The 16,037-nt window shown below is 49.4% G+C and overlaps 4 protein-coding genes across 4 annotated transcripts; 3 read left to right on the forward strand and 1 right to left on the reverse strand.

Annotated features, from left to right (window-relative positions):
- Positions 1-880: 880 nt before the first annotated feature.
- Positions 881-2,360, forward strand: NCS57_01484900 (uncharacterized protein; the record flags this gene model as incomplete). Its single annotated transcript, XM_053064435.1, has 8 exons — positions 881-991; positions 1,042-1,079; positions 1,133-1,252; positions 1,304-1,334; positions 1,400-1,574; positions 1,625-1,664; positions 1,718-2,072; positions 2,127-2,360. Exons 1-8 carry the CDS (start codon positions 908-910, stop codon positions 2,358-2,360), a joined length of 1,077 nt encoding a protein of 358 aa, XP_052906063.1. The 5' UTR covers positions 881-907.
- A 5,129-nt stretch (positions 2,361-7,489) lies between these two features.
- On the forward strand, positions 7,490-9,092 carry NCS57_01485000 (uncharacterized protein; the record flags this gene model as incomplete). Its single annotated transcript, XM_053064436.1, has 2 exons — positions 7,490-8,353; positions 8,409-9,092. The coding sequence occupies 2 exons, from the start codon at positions 7,490-7,492 to the stop codon at positions 9,090-9,092; spliced, it is 1,548 nt and encodes a 515-aa protein (XP_052906064.1).
- A 2,677-nt stretch (positions 9,093-11,769) lies between these two features.
- On the forward strand, positions 11,770-13,976 carry NCS57_01485100 (Formyl-trans-C domain-containing protein; the record flags this gene model as incomplete). The annotated part of the gene is made up of 2 exons (XM_053064437.1): positions 11,770-13,887; positions 13,932-13,976. 2 exons carry the CDS (start codon positions 11,770-11,772, stop codon positions 13,974-13,976), a joined length of 2,163 nt encoding a protein of 720 aa, XP_052906065.1.
- A 932-nt stretch (positions 13,977-14,908) lies between these two features.
- Positions 14,909-15,262, reverse strand: NCS57_01485200 (uncharacterized protein; the record flags this gene model as incomplete). The annotated part of the gene is made up of 1 exon (XM_053064438.1): positions 14,909-15,262. One exon carries the CDS (start codon positions 15,260-15,262, stop codon positions 14,909-14,911), a length of 354 nt encoding a protein of 117 aa, XP_052906066.1.
- Positions 15,263-16,037: the final 775 nt, after the last annotated feature.

Raw genomic sequence — 16,037 nt, forward strand, 5'->3', positions numbered from 1 at the left:
TTTCTATAGCTTAAAGTTATATATATCTATTTTATAAGACCTTAATCTTATTAAAACCTTATTTTTTAAAAAATATTAATTAATTAAGAAAAAAAATATTAGCTACCTTATAATCTATTAGTATGAAAAAATTCCCTTATAGTAAAAAAAATATTAATAGCTTAGCTAATGTTTTTTTTTATAGATAATAGGGGTATAGACTCTAATTACTTATAGTTCTTTCTTTCCTTCTATCTTCCCTTATCTTAAAAGTAAACAGCATTGGAATAAATGGTTGGAATACAATTACTATAAGCCGTTCACACGTGTTTACCGTAATCCTTGCTTGGAGCGCGGAAACAAATTTCTCGATCTCGAAGGAACAATGAGGAATGTGCAACTTCCCGTGCCAGTCCTCTTCTGTGATTTCGGCCACAACATCTTTAATTGCCATTCTCTGGCAGTGACCTCTATAGGCTGCCGCAGTCAACGCACAAACAGCGGGATTAACTGTGCTCGTGTGTCTCGGCTGATGGATGGTACGCGAAACGTTGGTTGTCGGCTCGCGGGGGCGGGGGGCCGGCTGCCCTCCCCATTTGCCCTAAGTGCGGCCCGTGGGCGGGCTTGGATGGATGGGGTATGGTTAGCGCCAGTGTCATACCACTCAGCGGGCCTGTCATATGCTTGCGCACCGAAGAGGAATAACGGGAGGGGAACCCCTGTACTTGCCAAGCTCAAGAGTGCTAAAGAGTACTTCCCAAATCCGCAGAATGTGGTCTAAGAGAAGGTACTTCTCATCTTGCCTTTATTGGCAACGCGTGATAAAGTGTCCCATAGCCTTTGCCGCTGTTAAATGTGTGCCGATCCCAGCCACTGCCGTCTCGTTCGCTACCCCCTTCAATTCCTTCTCAAACTGCCTGCTCTGACAATGTGTGCAGACGAGCGACAGAAGTCTAAGTCCCCTACGCCACCGCTGCAAGAGGCCCTGGCTGAGAATCCTCTAGAGGCAGATGTGAATAATATCATTTTCCCCATTTGTCAATTGGCTGACACTCCCTTCAGGATAATCTTCCCGACGATGATTCCGCCTACGCTATCTCGTAAGTCTGGGATGGATGTGCAGTTCAGAGGTTGGCGCTGACCATTTCATCAGAGAAAACTCGGGCAGCTACCAAACTTCTTTAGCGTCAAGCATTATAAATTACAAGTATGTCGTCCAGTCGTCTCCGCAGCTTTCTCTAACCAGCACCTGCTTTGGTGATACAGATACGAGGTGAGTATCAGCGAGAATTAACGTTCGTCATCAGTGGCTTACTCGAAGTAGAATGGACGTCGCTACCATGCCTTCCGTGCAGGTACCTATCTACTAGTATGTTCCCTGTGACAGATGCCAGAAAGAAATCAAGCTGAGATATAACAGCCAAACGATGACACAGAGCAAGACCGCATGGATCTCGTACATCATCTGTACCGTCTGTTGCTCGGCGGCAAGCTCTTCCTAGCGCCTATCCCCGATGAGCCCCATCGTGTCCTCGACCTCGGCACCGGCACGGGTATCTGGGCCATGGACTTTGCCGAGTTTGTCCCCGATCAAGGTTTGCATGATCATCTTGCTGACATGAAAGCAGTGAATACCCATCCGCAGAGGTGATTGGAACGGATCTCAGTCCCATCCAGCCCCACTGGTAGATCCTCTTCCTTCTTCTATCCAACTCCAAGTAATAATCGACATAATCAGGACCCCTCCAAACTGCCGCTTCGAGGTCGACGACTTCGAAGCCGAGTGGCTCTACACCAAGCCTTTCGACTTCATCCACGCGCGCGAGCTCGAGGGATGCATCAGTGACGACGATGAGCTTTTCCGGCGCGCCTTCCGCCACCTCACACCGGGTGGGTACATCGAGTTCCAGGCTGCTAACCCGCGCTGGATGTCCGACGACGGCACCGCCGACAAAGCCGAGAACGCCCAGAACTGGCTCAAGATCCTGCTGGAGGGCTCGGTCAAGTTCGGAAAGCCGCTCGAGATTGCCGTTGATTGGAAGGAGAAGATGGAGAAGGCAGGGTTTGTGGACGTGCAGCAGGAGGTTCGCAAGGTAAGTCGCCGTCCCATTCTGAATATCTGGCCGTTGCTGACATGAGGTGGTAAGATGCCCATTGGCGCTTGGCCCAAGGACCCGAAACTCAAGGAGATGGGGAGATATCAAGGTATCCAGCAGATTCAGGCCGTGGAGTCGTACACGCCGAGGCTCTTCTCGACTGTTCTTGGCTGGACGGAGGAGGAGATTCAGGTGTACGTGGCCAAGGTCAGGAAGGACCTCAAAGACCCTTCGATTCATCTTTACTTGCCGATCTACTTCGTCTGGGGGAGGAAGCCCGAGTGATAGATTTTGTTCCCTTTCCATGATCTAGCTGGTACTGCTTAGGGGAGACTACACTTTTATACAACCTTTTTGACGCGGAGAAGTTCTGACACTCAACCTTGTGTTGCTGGCTCCTGTGACTTCTCTGAGGCTGGATGTCACGCCCCTCATTGTTTTTACTGCGATCACACTCGTCAAGAGTTCCTGGCCGCCTTGCAGGTCATGAGGCTAGCCAATCAGCTCAGTTAGATTGACGTCAGCTGATCTCTCAAGGTCAAACTGGGCAAGACTCTACATGTTGACGGCGGAACCATCCCTGAATGGAAGAAGCTAACGTAGCTCTCATGTGCCATCTTTATGGGCAACGTGATGTATACCCAGAACGCACACGTGAAGAAACAGCATCTTGAAAAGAAGTACGGCCCTGGAACATTACAACATAGCAAAGAGAGATACTGGGCGTGGCGTGAAAGACCGGTTGATCGCCGAGACGTTGATCGGACAGGTTGAAGATCATACTTGGGCATTATAGAAGGAGCTCTACCCACTCTACGGCAGCGAGGAGCAGATTCTACTCTATGTTGACGGTGGTGGTGGGACAGGCAAGTCCTATATGATAAAAATCCTGTCTTCGTATCTTCAGAGGCTTATAGGTAATAGGCCTAGTCTATTCTAGAGAGTTCTACCGACCAGGGTTATAAGCAACTAGGCCATAGGGATGATATTATACTCTCTCCTCCGGCTATCTATAGATAGGGCTTTTATAGAGCTATCCCTAGTAGATATTAATACTCTCTAAAATAAGCTATGTGATATTAGGTATCTTATAATTAATAAGAAAAGTATACTAGGTCTGTGTTAGCTTTTATAGATTAATAGGTATTTTAATAAAGGGTTATAACTAGGACTAGTAGAGGTAATAGTAACTTAATTAGCTTTTATTTTATTTTATTTTTCTTAAATCTTTAATATAATATAAAATTTTATCTTAAATAATCCTTTATAGCATAGAGCTATATGCTTTAGACTTTTTTATACCCTTCCTACCTCTAATAAAGGTATTATTATATTTTATTTCTTAATTATTTATTATTATATTTATTAAAAAATAATTTAACCTCATACGACGGACTTCCAACTTCAGGTGGGTGAGGCGAATTCCTCCTCGGGTGTACCGTGTATATAATAGTGGCCGCAGAAAGACGAACAGGATGGCTTATCGATAAGAACTCAACTCGGGGATTGGTTGACTATCGGACGTCACAACCACGGAGGTGGCGCCAAATGGTTCGTATCTTTCTGCCGATGGTCACCGTCAAGGGTCTTGATAGCGGCCAGGTTCGGTGATGGTTGGACACAATGTGCCAAGATCTACACCAACGTAGCAACAGCCAACTTGCAGGAGTATATGGCAGCTACTTCTTGCGTTACAGCAGCACTCAGTTCCCCAACTTCCCTTTCGTGATCTCAATGGATCAAAGAACACGAGCATTGGCGTCGCAGCCAAATACCGGTAGACGACGAATGAGCGACTTCCATGACCAGACGGCCGGCTATATTATCAATCCCGCTTCGCACCCGGCATCTGGATACATCGGTGCGCCTCAACAATTGCCAAACTTTGCTACAGATACTGGAACCCGAAAATTCTGTTCAGTAGGGCTTGTGACTACGTTCATCGGATCCGTCGCTGCCTTTACTGCAGCTGGAATCCTATACAGACGGCAGAAGGTAATCTACAATGACTACACCAACGAGTATGATCAATCCCCGATCGGCTTTGCTTCAACCGCAACAAAGGAAGGGGTCTCTCTACTTCTCAATTTTTACATCACGGCCTGCACGGAAAGTCTCGGATTCGTCCATGCTGCCTCGCTCCGTTGGGCGCTCTACCACGAGGGAAGGCTGAAATACAACTCAAACTTGCGACTCTTCACGAGTGCGAGAGAGTCTCATGCGAATGGCCGGGTTGCAAACTTTCTCTGGGCTGCGAGCCTCGCGCTTTCATACGCCTCGGTCTCCCAGTTTACCCTCCCAAACGACCCTCAATCTGCGTTCCCGCACTACATTTTCTGTCCGTCTCCTCTCGTCATTCTCGGTGCCTCGCTGCTTTGTCAAGGTGTGCTGGCGATATGGTGCCTGGTTCCATCGAAAAGAAGAAGGATCCTTTCTTGGAACTCCAGCCCTCTCAACACTACTCTCGCATATTGTCACATGAATGGGATTCGTCACAGTGACTTTCGCGTTGCCTTGCCAAGCCCTCGCCAGCACAGCGCTTTCAAATATGTTCCACATATGCAACAGATACTGGTTTTCTTGTGGTCTCTGGTCCCCATCACTGCACTCTGGGGTGTCTTGATATGGTTTCTCGCGGTCAAGGATCTGGGGCAGCGTGACACCTCATTCAGTGCAACCGACGACACGGGAGGCTTCTATCCTGGGACGTACAACCTGGACGAAAACTCCGCGATCGCCGTCAACACCCTCATCGTGGGGTTAATGCAAATCGTCTACACCCTGGGCTTTCACGCAGCAGAGCAAGTTGTAAACGCCTCCCGAGATGAGGAACAATGGCGGAAGGCGGCAAATCTTGATAAAGGAGTGGCCATCGGCGCCAACTCTGTTACAGCAGCGTTCACATCCTGGAAGACCCTCACACTCCTCGTTCTCAAACCCATAGGTCACTGGATCTTTGGCTTCAGCTGCGTAAGCTTCTGGTATGGCTGGCTCGCTTTCCACCCGATTCCAATCTTTTGTCTTTCCGGCATCGCTTTACTGTTGTCGGTTTTCTCGACAGCCATCGTCTTTCATCAGCCCACTGGGCCGCAGCCTTCGACATACGGCAACTTGCAATTTTTGTCGATATTCATTGATAACTGGGGGAAGGAGGATCATGGCAGGCTCTATTGGGGAGATAAAGGCGCCGTACTAGATTTATCGAACCAGGTCGTGAGAGCCGCAGGGACGTCGGAGACAGCTGAGAGGCTTCAACCGATCAGGATGCAGGAGCTATATTCGGGACTGCAGATAGGAGCCTTGGACTAAGTACATACAACAGAAAGGAAAGTCTAATGACCCTTTTTTTAAAGACCTTCATCCGTATAATGATTCCAATGATAAGCCATACCCTATAGCCACTCGCCCATCTAAATAACCGCTAAGCAACAAAGTTCCACGACACCTGAGAGCGCTTGTGGGCGGTATCCATACTTAATAGGTCCAATATCATCGATTTCTTTTGACGCATGATGCTGAATCCGGGGTTATTGGGGGAGAACTTGGTCTCAATCGTCTTGTCATGCTAGAAGTTGATGAAATAGCTAACAGCAGCTCGCTTGGCACGGTCTCGTTCGTGCCACGGACGCCGAAGCAGTGACAACACTTGAAACTGCAGAAGTGCTTCGCGCAACATGATTAGGAGCATAAAATGGAGCGACCCAACTGGAAGGACTGGTATTTCCGAAGCCAAACAAGCATTCAGTGCGAGACTCTACCAGTACAAGATCCATGAAGGCGGGGGTCCTCAAAGTCCACTCAGCCAAGAGGTGCAAGGCAGCTATACTTGGCACAGACCCGAACCAACACTGTCAGCTCGACCCATAGTTGGTGGCGCAGGAGGATATTCAATTTTTGTCTCACCTGCGTTCCCCATTCCTTCCTTCGGGGCCCAACGTAGTGTGCATTTATTTCAGCATTCTCAAGAGTAACCACCAACCCAAGAAACTCAACGTTTCATCATTCAACTAGGGCACAGCACTTGATTATGGTATGGACTCTCACAAAGCAGAGAGGGACCAAAGTACCGACGACTTCTTACTTCAAGATTTCGTGCCGTGAAATACTGCCCCGAGCCAGCCTGATGCCGACCGTGGCTGCTCTATCAATCGGCGTGGCCAAGACATCGATCCCGATGGCCCAAGCCATCCCATCTCTGCCCGTATCGCTTCAACCTCAACATCCACGCCACTGGCCCTAAATCAGGAGTTGAAGGGTGAGCCAGCCTTGGGTCGACCCTCGTCAGCGACCGCGCAGCGGCCAATGTTAATCTGGCAGATATGGTGGATCGAGAGTTTGAGCACGGTTATCGCCTTACTCTGCTTCATCGCCATCATCATCATCCTGCGTGCCTATGAGAACCAGCCACTTAGCCACCAACTGAAGGTGATCAGCGTTAACTCTATGATATCTATCTTCAGTTCTGTTCTCAAGGCATCACTGGTTATTCCCGTGGCCCAAGGTGTGGCCGTCAGGCTCAGGGACTTTCCGTCTGGGGATCGTTGCTGACACACTGTTCGCGCAGGCATCGCCCCAGTTGACATGGGCTTGGTTCAGTCATACTCGAAAGCTGCCCGACGTGTCTTTGTTCGACGAGGCCAGCCGAAGCCCCTGGGGCTCTTTCAACTTCCTTTTCAAAGCTGCTACTCGCATGAATCAAGGGTTAGTATATCGCGCTGAAACCTTAAGCGTGACATAGAATCCAACCAGAGTGTAGTTACTTACTGTGCTTGGGCGCTTTTATCACGACCGCTGCCCTCGCCATCGACCCCTTTACACAAACATTGGTAGAACATGCTGTCTGTCGTCATGCAACGGAATCGGTAGTGGCTCAGGTGCCTCGAACCAACAACTATACGACAGCCCCCGCAATGGAGGTTAGCAAGGGCATGAATTCCTCTACTGGCCCGGATGTTCTTGTCTTCCTGCATGGCCGCCTCTCCAGTACCATGACATAAACCGACTCGAAGCTCAAGGGCAGAGTCGACGCCAAGCGGCCGCTGGTGGTCAGCAGCGCACCGCTTGAGGTGGATATGAACGAAGCGACATCAATGCAAGTAGATAGGGAAACATTCTCATGAAAGAAGGTTAACCTTAGCGTGATGATTAAGGGTCATTCGAGGCGGCTGCTGGATAATGCGTGCGGCTGGGTGAAACCGGGTTCTCTAACTGCCTTGATGGGGGTGTCGGGGGCGGGGAAAACGACGCTTTTGAACGCGCTAGCCCAGAGAACAACTTCTGGTGTCGTACAAGGCAAGTTTTTCGTGGGCGGGAGGCCCCTCCCAGCGTCGTTCAAGAGCGACGTCGGCTATGTCCAGCAGCAGGATGTGCACCTCGAAACGTGTGCCGTACGTGAAGCCCTACGGTTCTCGGCAATGTTAAGGCAGCCCCTCGATGTACCAAAGAGCGAGAAGCTTGCCTTCGTGGAGGAGATCATACATCTTCTTAACATGGACGATTTTGCTGATGCCGTCGTCGGACTGCCAGGCAGAGGGCTCAACGTCGAGCAGCGCAAACGACTCAGCATTGGCGTCGAGCTTGTTGGCAAGTCGTCCCTGCTCCTGTTTCTTGACGAACCTACTTCCGGACTCGATAGTCAGTCATCTGAGGCCATCCTGTCTCTACTCCGGAAGTTGGCGGCCGGGGGGTTGGGCATCCTATGTACCATCCACCAGCCGAGCGCGATGCTGTTCCAGCGGTTCGATCGACTGCTGCTGATGGCACGGGGCGGAAAGGTTGCTAACTTTGGGGACACTGGAGAGAATTCCGAGACTGTGCTTGGATACTTCGGCGACCATGGGCCGAGGAGATGCGCGTATGCCGAGAACCCTGCGGCGTATCTGCTGGATGTTATATGCAATTCGGACGCCACAAAGCTCGACTGGCCTTGCCTCTGGGATAAATCCCCAGAGGCCAAGAAAGTGTCAACTGAGCTGGGACGCATGACAGAGTCTTCCTCCACGCGAACACAAGAAAATGGAAGCGATGTTGTCCAAGCCAGACAGCACGGAGCCTACGCGGTGCCTCTAATATCACAGATACCGAGCGTCTGTGTTCGTGTCTTCCAGCAATATTGGCGCTCACCAACGTACATCGCGAGCAAATTCATGTTGGGAGATGCAGGCTCATTATTTATTGGCTTCTCCTTCTTCCAGCCCGGCCAATCCGTCCTGGGCATCCAGAACGCCATCTTCTCTATCCTTATGGTTTGCGCAATGTTTAGCAACCTGGTTCAACAAGTACGAGAGCAGCGGTAGTACGCTAAGGTAACGGATGGCTGACAAGGCACTATAGATAATGCCAAAATTTGTCGTTCAGCGAACACTTTATGAAGTCTGTGAGCGGCACTCGAACATGTACTCTTGGGCAGTTTTGATCCTCGCCAACATCCTCGCTGAGATACCATACCACGTTGGCCTAGGCGTCATAACCTTTGCAATCTTCAACTACACAGTTTTCGGCATTCGGTCTTCTGAAGACCAAGGACTGGTTTTACTGTTCTTTGTCTACTTCTACATCCTTACCGACACTTTCGCACACATGGTAGTTGCGCCCTTGCCCGACGCCACGACAGCCGGCCGGGCGACGACGATCCTGTTCTCGATGATGATCTTATTTGCTGGCGTATTCCAGACCCCGACAGCACTGCCAGGTTTCTGGATTTTCATGTACCGCGTCTCGCCAATGACGTATCTTATTGGCGGTGTCGCTGTCTCAGGGCTTTCAGGGGACCCAATCGTTTGTTCGCAGGCCGAGCTTGCCGTCTTCCAGCCCCCGACCGGCGAGAGTTGTGGGACGTACATGCAGCCATATCTTGAGCAAGGTGCTTCGGGAATGCTTGCTGCTTATCCCAGATGCCACCGCCAACTGCTCTTATTGTCCTCTACAATACGCCGATCAGGTTTTGGCTCGCTCGGGTATGTACTACGACGAAAGATGGGGGGACTGGGGGCTCGGTTTTGCTTACATAGCCTTTAATATCGCTGCTGTGTTTGCGTTTTGTTACTTTTTTAGATTGAGAGTCTGGGTCAAAGCGATCAAAGAACTCGCCGAAATGATTCGGAAAAAAACTGGACGAAATACCGGCGGTTAGATAGCCATGACGATGTTTCTCAAAGGGAGAGGATGTGCAACATAGGGTATAGTCGGAAGAGATCGAATTGAAGCTTTTGATCTTGATCACCCTGGAGGCCCCTCATTTCTCATCTGGCACTCTTGCTGCCTGAACCTCGCTTGACTTCTTCCTCGCCAGGCCTGTTTGCAGGCTAGTTTCTCCAACTTCAGTCACTCATTCAGTTAGAAATCAAGAGCTTCAACGTATAATCAAAATCCCTCGCAAAATGTGACAATATTACATCCAAGGATTAGGTACATGTAGCATTTGAAGCCTGAATGACCGTTTGAGAACTGATGTTAAGGGCCCAGATAACCCTAGTTTATTTCGAGCAAATACAGCCAGAGACAGTCCAATATGTATACGGAATCACACATGTTAGAGGCCGGTAATAAGTAGTAATATATCCGACCAAAGTAACTCCTCAGTTATACTCATCACCAAACAATCGAAGTATCCAACTACCATCCATGCCTGAAAGTGAGCTCTATCACTCTTAATTCTTTCTTTCTAATCACCATCTATTTATCACTATCCTTCATCTGTTGGCCTCTTCCCATCGCATACCGCTTATAGTAGTCCGTCCTACTACAATCTTCTAGCGAGCATACTCTACTAGCCCAATCGGCAGGGGGTACTCTTTCAGCATACATAAACACGGTCATCTCAATCAGCTCAGGAAACATATATTGAACAAGCATTCTGATTGTGTCGCTAGCTCCTTGATGATATATCTAGCTGGCGCTGACAGCCAATCTCTGCAGACCTTTCCCCTTTGGATCACGAAGACTTAAGTCTAATAGCAGGCGCGATATTCTGCAATAGCCTAGATCGCCAAGTATAACAACGGTATCAACTACGGGATTGATATATAACACACGATTCAAGTCGTTAATACTATCGCCAGCGTGCTCATATGGCGCAACAGGCGCAAGGGGGAATTTAACTGGATAACAATCTAATGCGGCGGACCTCGCCTCGGAATTTACAGACAGCGAGGCAGGATTATTACAAACGCTTTACCATTTTGGCACACCTCCATGTTGGAAGTCATCGGCGTAATGCGATCTGCGGGCGTAGATCTCGACGATACGGGGCATAAAAGAGTAGCGCCAGATTTTAGCTAGAGCTCGACAGGGAGGCGGGGAAAGATGTGAAAAGACAAGGATGACCCAGGTGCTAGAAGCGCTAGCTCCGCTGCCGATTGCAGTTTATCGCTGGCCACAGTAAGCACCCATACGGGAAGAGTGGCATAAATCAACAAGATAGAAGAAGAATAAAATAATAACGCAGGCGGAAGAGAAGCAGGGAAGTCACCAATTTCATCCACAGAATTCACCTGCTGACGAATGAAAGGTGGGGATTGGAGTCAGCCGAGAGCACAAGCGGAGTATCCGTGTGCCACAATTAAACGAGCCCTACTAGACCTAGAGGCAGAAAACTAATAAAACTATTCACCGTGCCTTAAATCTACTTAATTAGATCTTGAATAATCAGAAAAGCTATTTTTGCCTTTACTTTTTCCTTTATTATAGTATTACCACTCTTCTAAGTTGTCAACCTCGTCGTCGCTCTACCGTCTCATAGCTAATTAGAAATTCGCGGTTAGGATGTAGCCGTTTTCGGAAAGGTGGGACTGAAATTTAGCCAATCACGAATTTCGCGGTCACAGTCCATCTGTTTTCAGAAACGTAGAGCTGCTAATCCACATAGAGCCTAGCGCACCATTCCAGGAACCTAAGCCGAAAGGGAGGGAGACTCGTACCTTGCAATGGACACGGATGTTATGCGACACCGACAGATGAGGATAGTCAGCCTTAATTCTAACGGTTCCGCTGCCGTTGAATGTGCCGCCGTTTGACTCTCCCTTAATTGACTTCCAAGACCCCTTTCTTAATTCACGAAGGAACTACCATGTGACTGACATGTAATATCCTACCCCTTTGACAGATATTTTTTCAGCTACGTCATTATTCCTAGGCGGCGTGGTGCTCGGGTAATTGTGCTCGACCGCCACTATCACCCTCTCGGTTAGCGATAACCTGCCATTGGCCAGCGTCACTTGAAGCTGAACCGATTGCAGGGTTTTGGCTCAATAGGTTCAGAGGCCCGTGCAGCCGTTCCTCGTCAGGACTTGGTCGACCAGGGAGGGCTGGTATAAATTGCGTGCCCATCAGGCGAAGCCTCACGGCGCCATGGCATGATATCGCAACCTTTATCGGTTCGTCACCGAATGGCAAAAAGAAAACAAAAATTACAGCCCGTGCGAGCAATGCGACCAGTCGAGAATATGGCGAACAGACCACACCCCCTGTCTTGGCGCGAGAGTATTGGGTTGCTTTTTAACACCGGACAGATGCCCTCGCATCCAAGTCAATGGACGCTTAGGCATTGCTCTTTGATGCTAGGTAGCAACCAGAAATGTCATCAGTACAATGTCATCGTCTACATCATGGCGAGCTGTCTCCAGTGCCCCGCGAGTGGGCGAGGACAATTCGTCGCCCTTCCCGCCAGTCTTCTTCCTCTGACTCTACAACAACCATGAAGATCCTCTTTCTTTGCACAGCTCACAACTCTCTCTCTCAGCAACTCTTCCTGGCCTTGCGTCAGACGCACTCGGTCACTATTGAGTATGCCGTCTCCGATTCGACCATGATCGAGGCCGCGGCGCTCGCCCAGCCCGACCTCATCATCTGTCCCTTCTTGACCGCTCGCGTCCCCGATGAGGTTCATACCAACTACCTTACCCTCATTGTACATCCCGGGCCTCCTGGGGATTCCGGCCCAAGTGCAATAGACTGGGTCCTTATGGGCGACGACGGTTCGGTCGCGGACTCTGGCCAACTCCTCGAAAGGCGGATCTGGAGCCCGACAGGCCGTTCCCACTGGGGCGTGACGGTCCTGCAAGCCACCGCAGAGTTCGACGCCGGCCCAATCTGGGCATTCGAGCAGTTTGAATTGGACATCGATGCACCTGGCGTCACCAAGTCGACTCTGTATCGTGGCCCCGTCACTCGCGCTGCCATCAAGGCCACCTTGGCTGCCCTGGACCGCATCGTGACGGCAGCAAGGTGGCCCACGCCAAATGATACATACACGCCGCCGCCCCCGGCTGGACTTGAGAGGAACCACCTGTCAGCCATGTTGCATCAAGGGCTTCCAATGTTGCCGTCATACTCGTTGACAGACGCGATTTCGATAGCCTGTGGGAGTGGCATCTCCCCCAAGCTCCTAGCAGAACCATCATTTAGTGTTGCATCCGTTACACAGCATCTTCCCTTCCTCGGTGGCGCAACGCATCGCCGACCTCTTCTAAAGGCCAGTCATCGCGACTTTGATATCGGCTTCGACAACGCCCGCGCCATCTCACGGAGGATCCGGTCTGCTGACTCGCAGCCAGGCTGCCTCACCAAACTTTTCGGTGGGATAAGCCTATATGTCTACGGTGGCACCATCGAGGAAGGCCCGGGGCTGGCGGAAGGAATCGCTGCGGGTCGCATCATGGCATGCAAGGATGGCGCTGTCTGCATTGCCACCTGTGATGCCCTCGGCATCTGGATTACTCATGTGAGACGAGTGAAGCGCAAGGTCGATCCGATGCTATGGCCTAAAGTCCCTGCCGTATCGGGCTTGCGTGCTCTTGGCCTTCTGGATGATGCCACTCTGACCAGGACTCTCAAATCGCATCCCACAACCGATTGGACCAAGGCGAGGTATTCAACACACCAAGAGATTTGGGTCGACTTTGCGACATACTCATACCCCCACGCCCGTCGCGTTGCCCTCGTGTACTTTGAGTTTTACAACGGCGCCATGAGCACCGATCAATGCTCTCGACTTATCGAGGCTCTCGAATTCGTCTCTTCTACCCATACGGATGGCAACCCTCTGAATGCCGTCGTCCTCATGGGTGGCAGCTCGTACTTTAGCAACGGCATTGCGCTAAACGTCATCGAGGCGAGTGATGACCCTGCTGCTGAATCATGGCGGAACATCAATCGTATTGATGATGTGATTCATGTACTGCTCGACGGCTTTCCGAGGCGGAACATCATGACCGTTGCCGCAATTCGGGGCAACTGTGCAGCAGGAGGAGTGGCCATGGCGACAGCATGCGATGTAGTGATTGCAGGCTCTGAGACGGTACTCAATCCCGCATACCGAGCTCTGGGTCTCCACGGGTCCGAATACCACTCCTTGAGTTACCTAGGGAGATGCGGCGCCGCGGGTTCGAAGCACCTGCTGCGAGATATGCTACCCCTATCATCATACGAAGCTAGGGATATTGGCTTGATTGACCATACGCTGCCTGGCTGGGGGGGCTTGCTCGATACCAGAATTCGGAACCACATCAGGGCTATGGTCTGCAGCCCCAGCTTCCATTATGTCCCAGGGAGGTGGAAGGCCGGCCTCGATGTCAGCCCAGCCGGCCTCGCAGCCGCCCGAACTGAGGAGTTGGCCGAGATGGCCAAGGATTTCTGGAGCGCCAGGTCCGAGAGGTATCACTCCAGGAGACGGGACTTTGTACGCAAGGTCAAGGCTTTACGGACACCGTTGCGGTTTGCGTCACATCGTCGGCGCGGCGAACAAGTAGACGAGGAGGAGAGTGATGCATTTGATGACGTCGCTCTGTTTGAGCGTCGCGCCGCGGATAAGATGGTACCGGCGAGGACGCTCGAGATGGAGACACATGCAAGACAAAGGGCATCACTTCCCCCAAGCCCTCCAAGCAATCGAGGTCAAGTTGATTGTTGCAACAGGGACTTGGTGGCACTGCCTCCATTGCTTATCATGGAAGATAAATCACGGCGAGATTCGGGACTAGTATTTCCTTGTTTGTATAACACTTTAGATTAATCGGGTGTTCTTCTGTTTATTGTTCTGTCTAGTGCGATTAACATTTGGAGACGTTTACGTTGATTAGTTTAGGAGAAATTTTCAAGTGCCCTGGATATATAACTATACGTTAAATAGTCTCCTTACAGTTCCTCAGCTAAAGGGACAGCCTGATATAAGTGCAACATTGCTGCGTAGGAGCTAATAAATAATATGAGTTAGGGTAGAGAATGTTATAAACATAGTTACTAAACGCCTAGTTAGATTATTTTAAAAGTAGTTTAATAATAGGACTGTATAAGATATATTAGATATCCCCTGAGCTGTGGAAAACCTCCCGGGCGTACCAATCTGGCCCAATTTCTAAGTAGTATATAAGGGGAATATTATAATACCTATTAGACAATTGGCTCCAAAGGGGTTATTAATATTATTAGTTAATTAATAAGAATTATCTGAAGAATAAAAGAAGTCAAACAGCTAGTTGTGTTAATATTTTTTTCTTCTTATCTTCTGTCTTCTATCTTTAACTAACTTATTATTCCGTACTAGTTATCTGCTAAGATATTATATTTAATTCTATCAAACCTATATATATTCCACTAGTTGCTCTTATGTCTCCGCCCTTTTACTACTAACTAATCTCTAGAACTCACTCCCGTTCACTTGATGTGCTTGTTCCACTTGTCTTATTCGCCTTCCTCTTCCGTCCGTACCCGAAGGCCTCATAAGTGAGGTGTGTGAGTTGTGTGAGGAGTTAAGCTGCGCGATGCCTATTTCCCAAGGGTCAAGTTAGAAACATATTTCAGTCAGTTTATAAGAGCAGAAATGCCAACATACCCAGCTAATAGAGTTTCATACCCTGAGCGTATTTCACAGGCGAATGGCCGTTGATATTGTAGCATTGCTTAGAGTGGAAGTAATCTCCATCACGAGAGTACGTGTCATATATGAACGACTCTTGAGAGCAACTAGGTTGAGCATGGAACGCAATTCCCTGCCCGTTGCCCGGTCCCCATCCGTTTTCTTTGTAAGATTGGAATCGTTGGGTGTCAGGATTGCAAGCTGCATTATTGTCGACCTTGAGAGTCTGTTCCACGCCGGTGCAGTCACGACCGCTGTAGGTCTTGACGCCAACTGCGAGGCTGCCTTGAATGAAGACGGCGGCGGCGGTGATAAGGAGCTTGGAAAAATGCATTTTCAAAGATGTTCAAAGAACCAAGAATGCTTTTCTTGAATGTAAGATCGAAAGAATGGTTTTAATGATGTTGGGAACTGTTTGGCTTTGGTTAATGAAGGAATACTCTTAGCTGACATGAACCTTAGTCTATGTATCTACAGGGGTGGCACTTTCATCTACAAGCCTCTAGATATTCAGTCATCAGAGTTTATTCAATCCTCAAAGCGCATTCATTCTCCCAAGTGTATTCATTCTTTACAGCGTGTTCAGCCTTCAGAGCGTATTCAGCCTTCACAGCGTATTCAACTTTCCGAGCGTATGCGGGTAACTGACCTTAGATTGTCTCACGTAATGTAAGCGCCCTATAACGCTTAAAACAGAATGCAGAGTCCCGGCTTTTACTTCACTTTGATGTTGCAGTAGCAGTGTAGATAACTTGCATTGCAAAGCAATAGCACCTACGCGGCTAGTTCAGCAAGGAAGATCAACGAATCGCTGGTATATTAGGCCGAGTAACGCTGATGACGTGAGCGGCACGGCAGACAGATACAGTAGCGACACCAACGTACCACCACAGAGCTCAAGCTCAGAGCTCAGAGAAAAGTTCTTAGGATCTTTGAGAGTCCCCAGGTGTAGGAGGGAAATTGGCACACAGTCTCTGACTTCCACCTTCAAGTCAACTTGAAATCATCTTGAAATCACCTTGCCCAGCCAAGATGTCTACAATGCTGCTGCAGAAGCGGACCTTATCTAACCTCTCCGTTATTTTCATCACTCTATCTGCGGTAATCTT

Source organism: Fusarium keratoplasticum, chromosome 15, assembly GCF_025433545.1.
Source record: "Fusarium keratoplasticum isolate Fu6.1 chromosome 15, whole genome shotgun sequence".
NCBI classification, from domain to species: domain Eukaryota; kingdom Fungi; phylum Ascomycota; class Sordariomycetes; order Hypocreales; family Nectriaceae; genus Fusarium; species Fusarium keratoplasticum.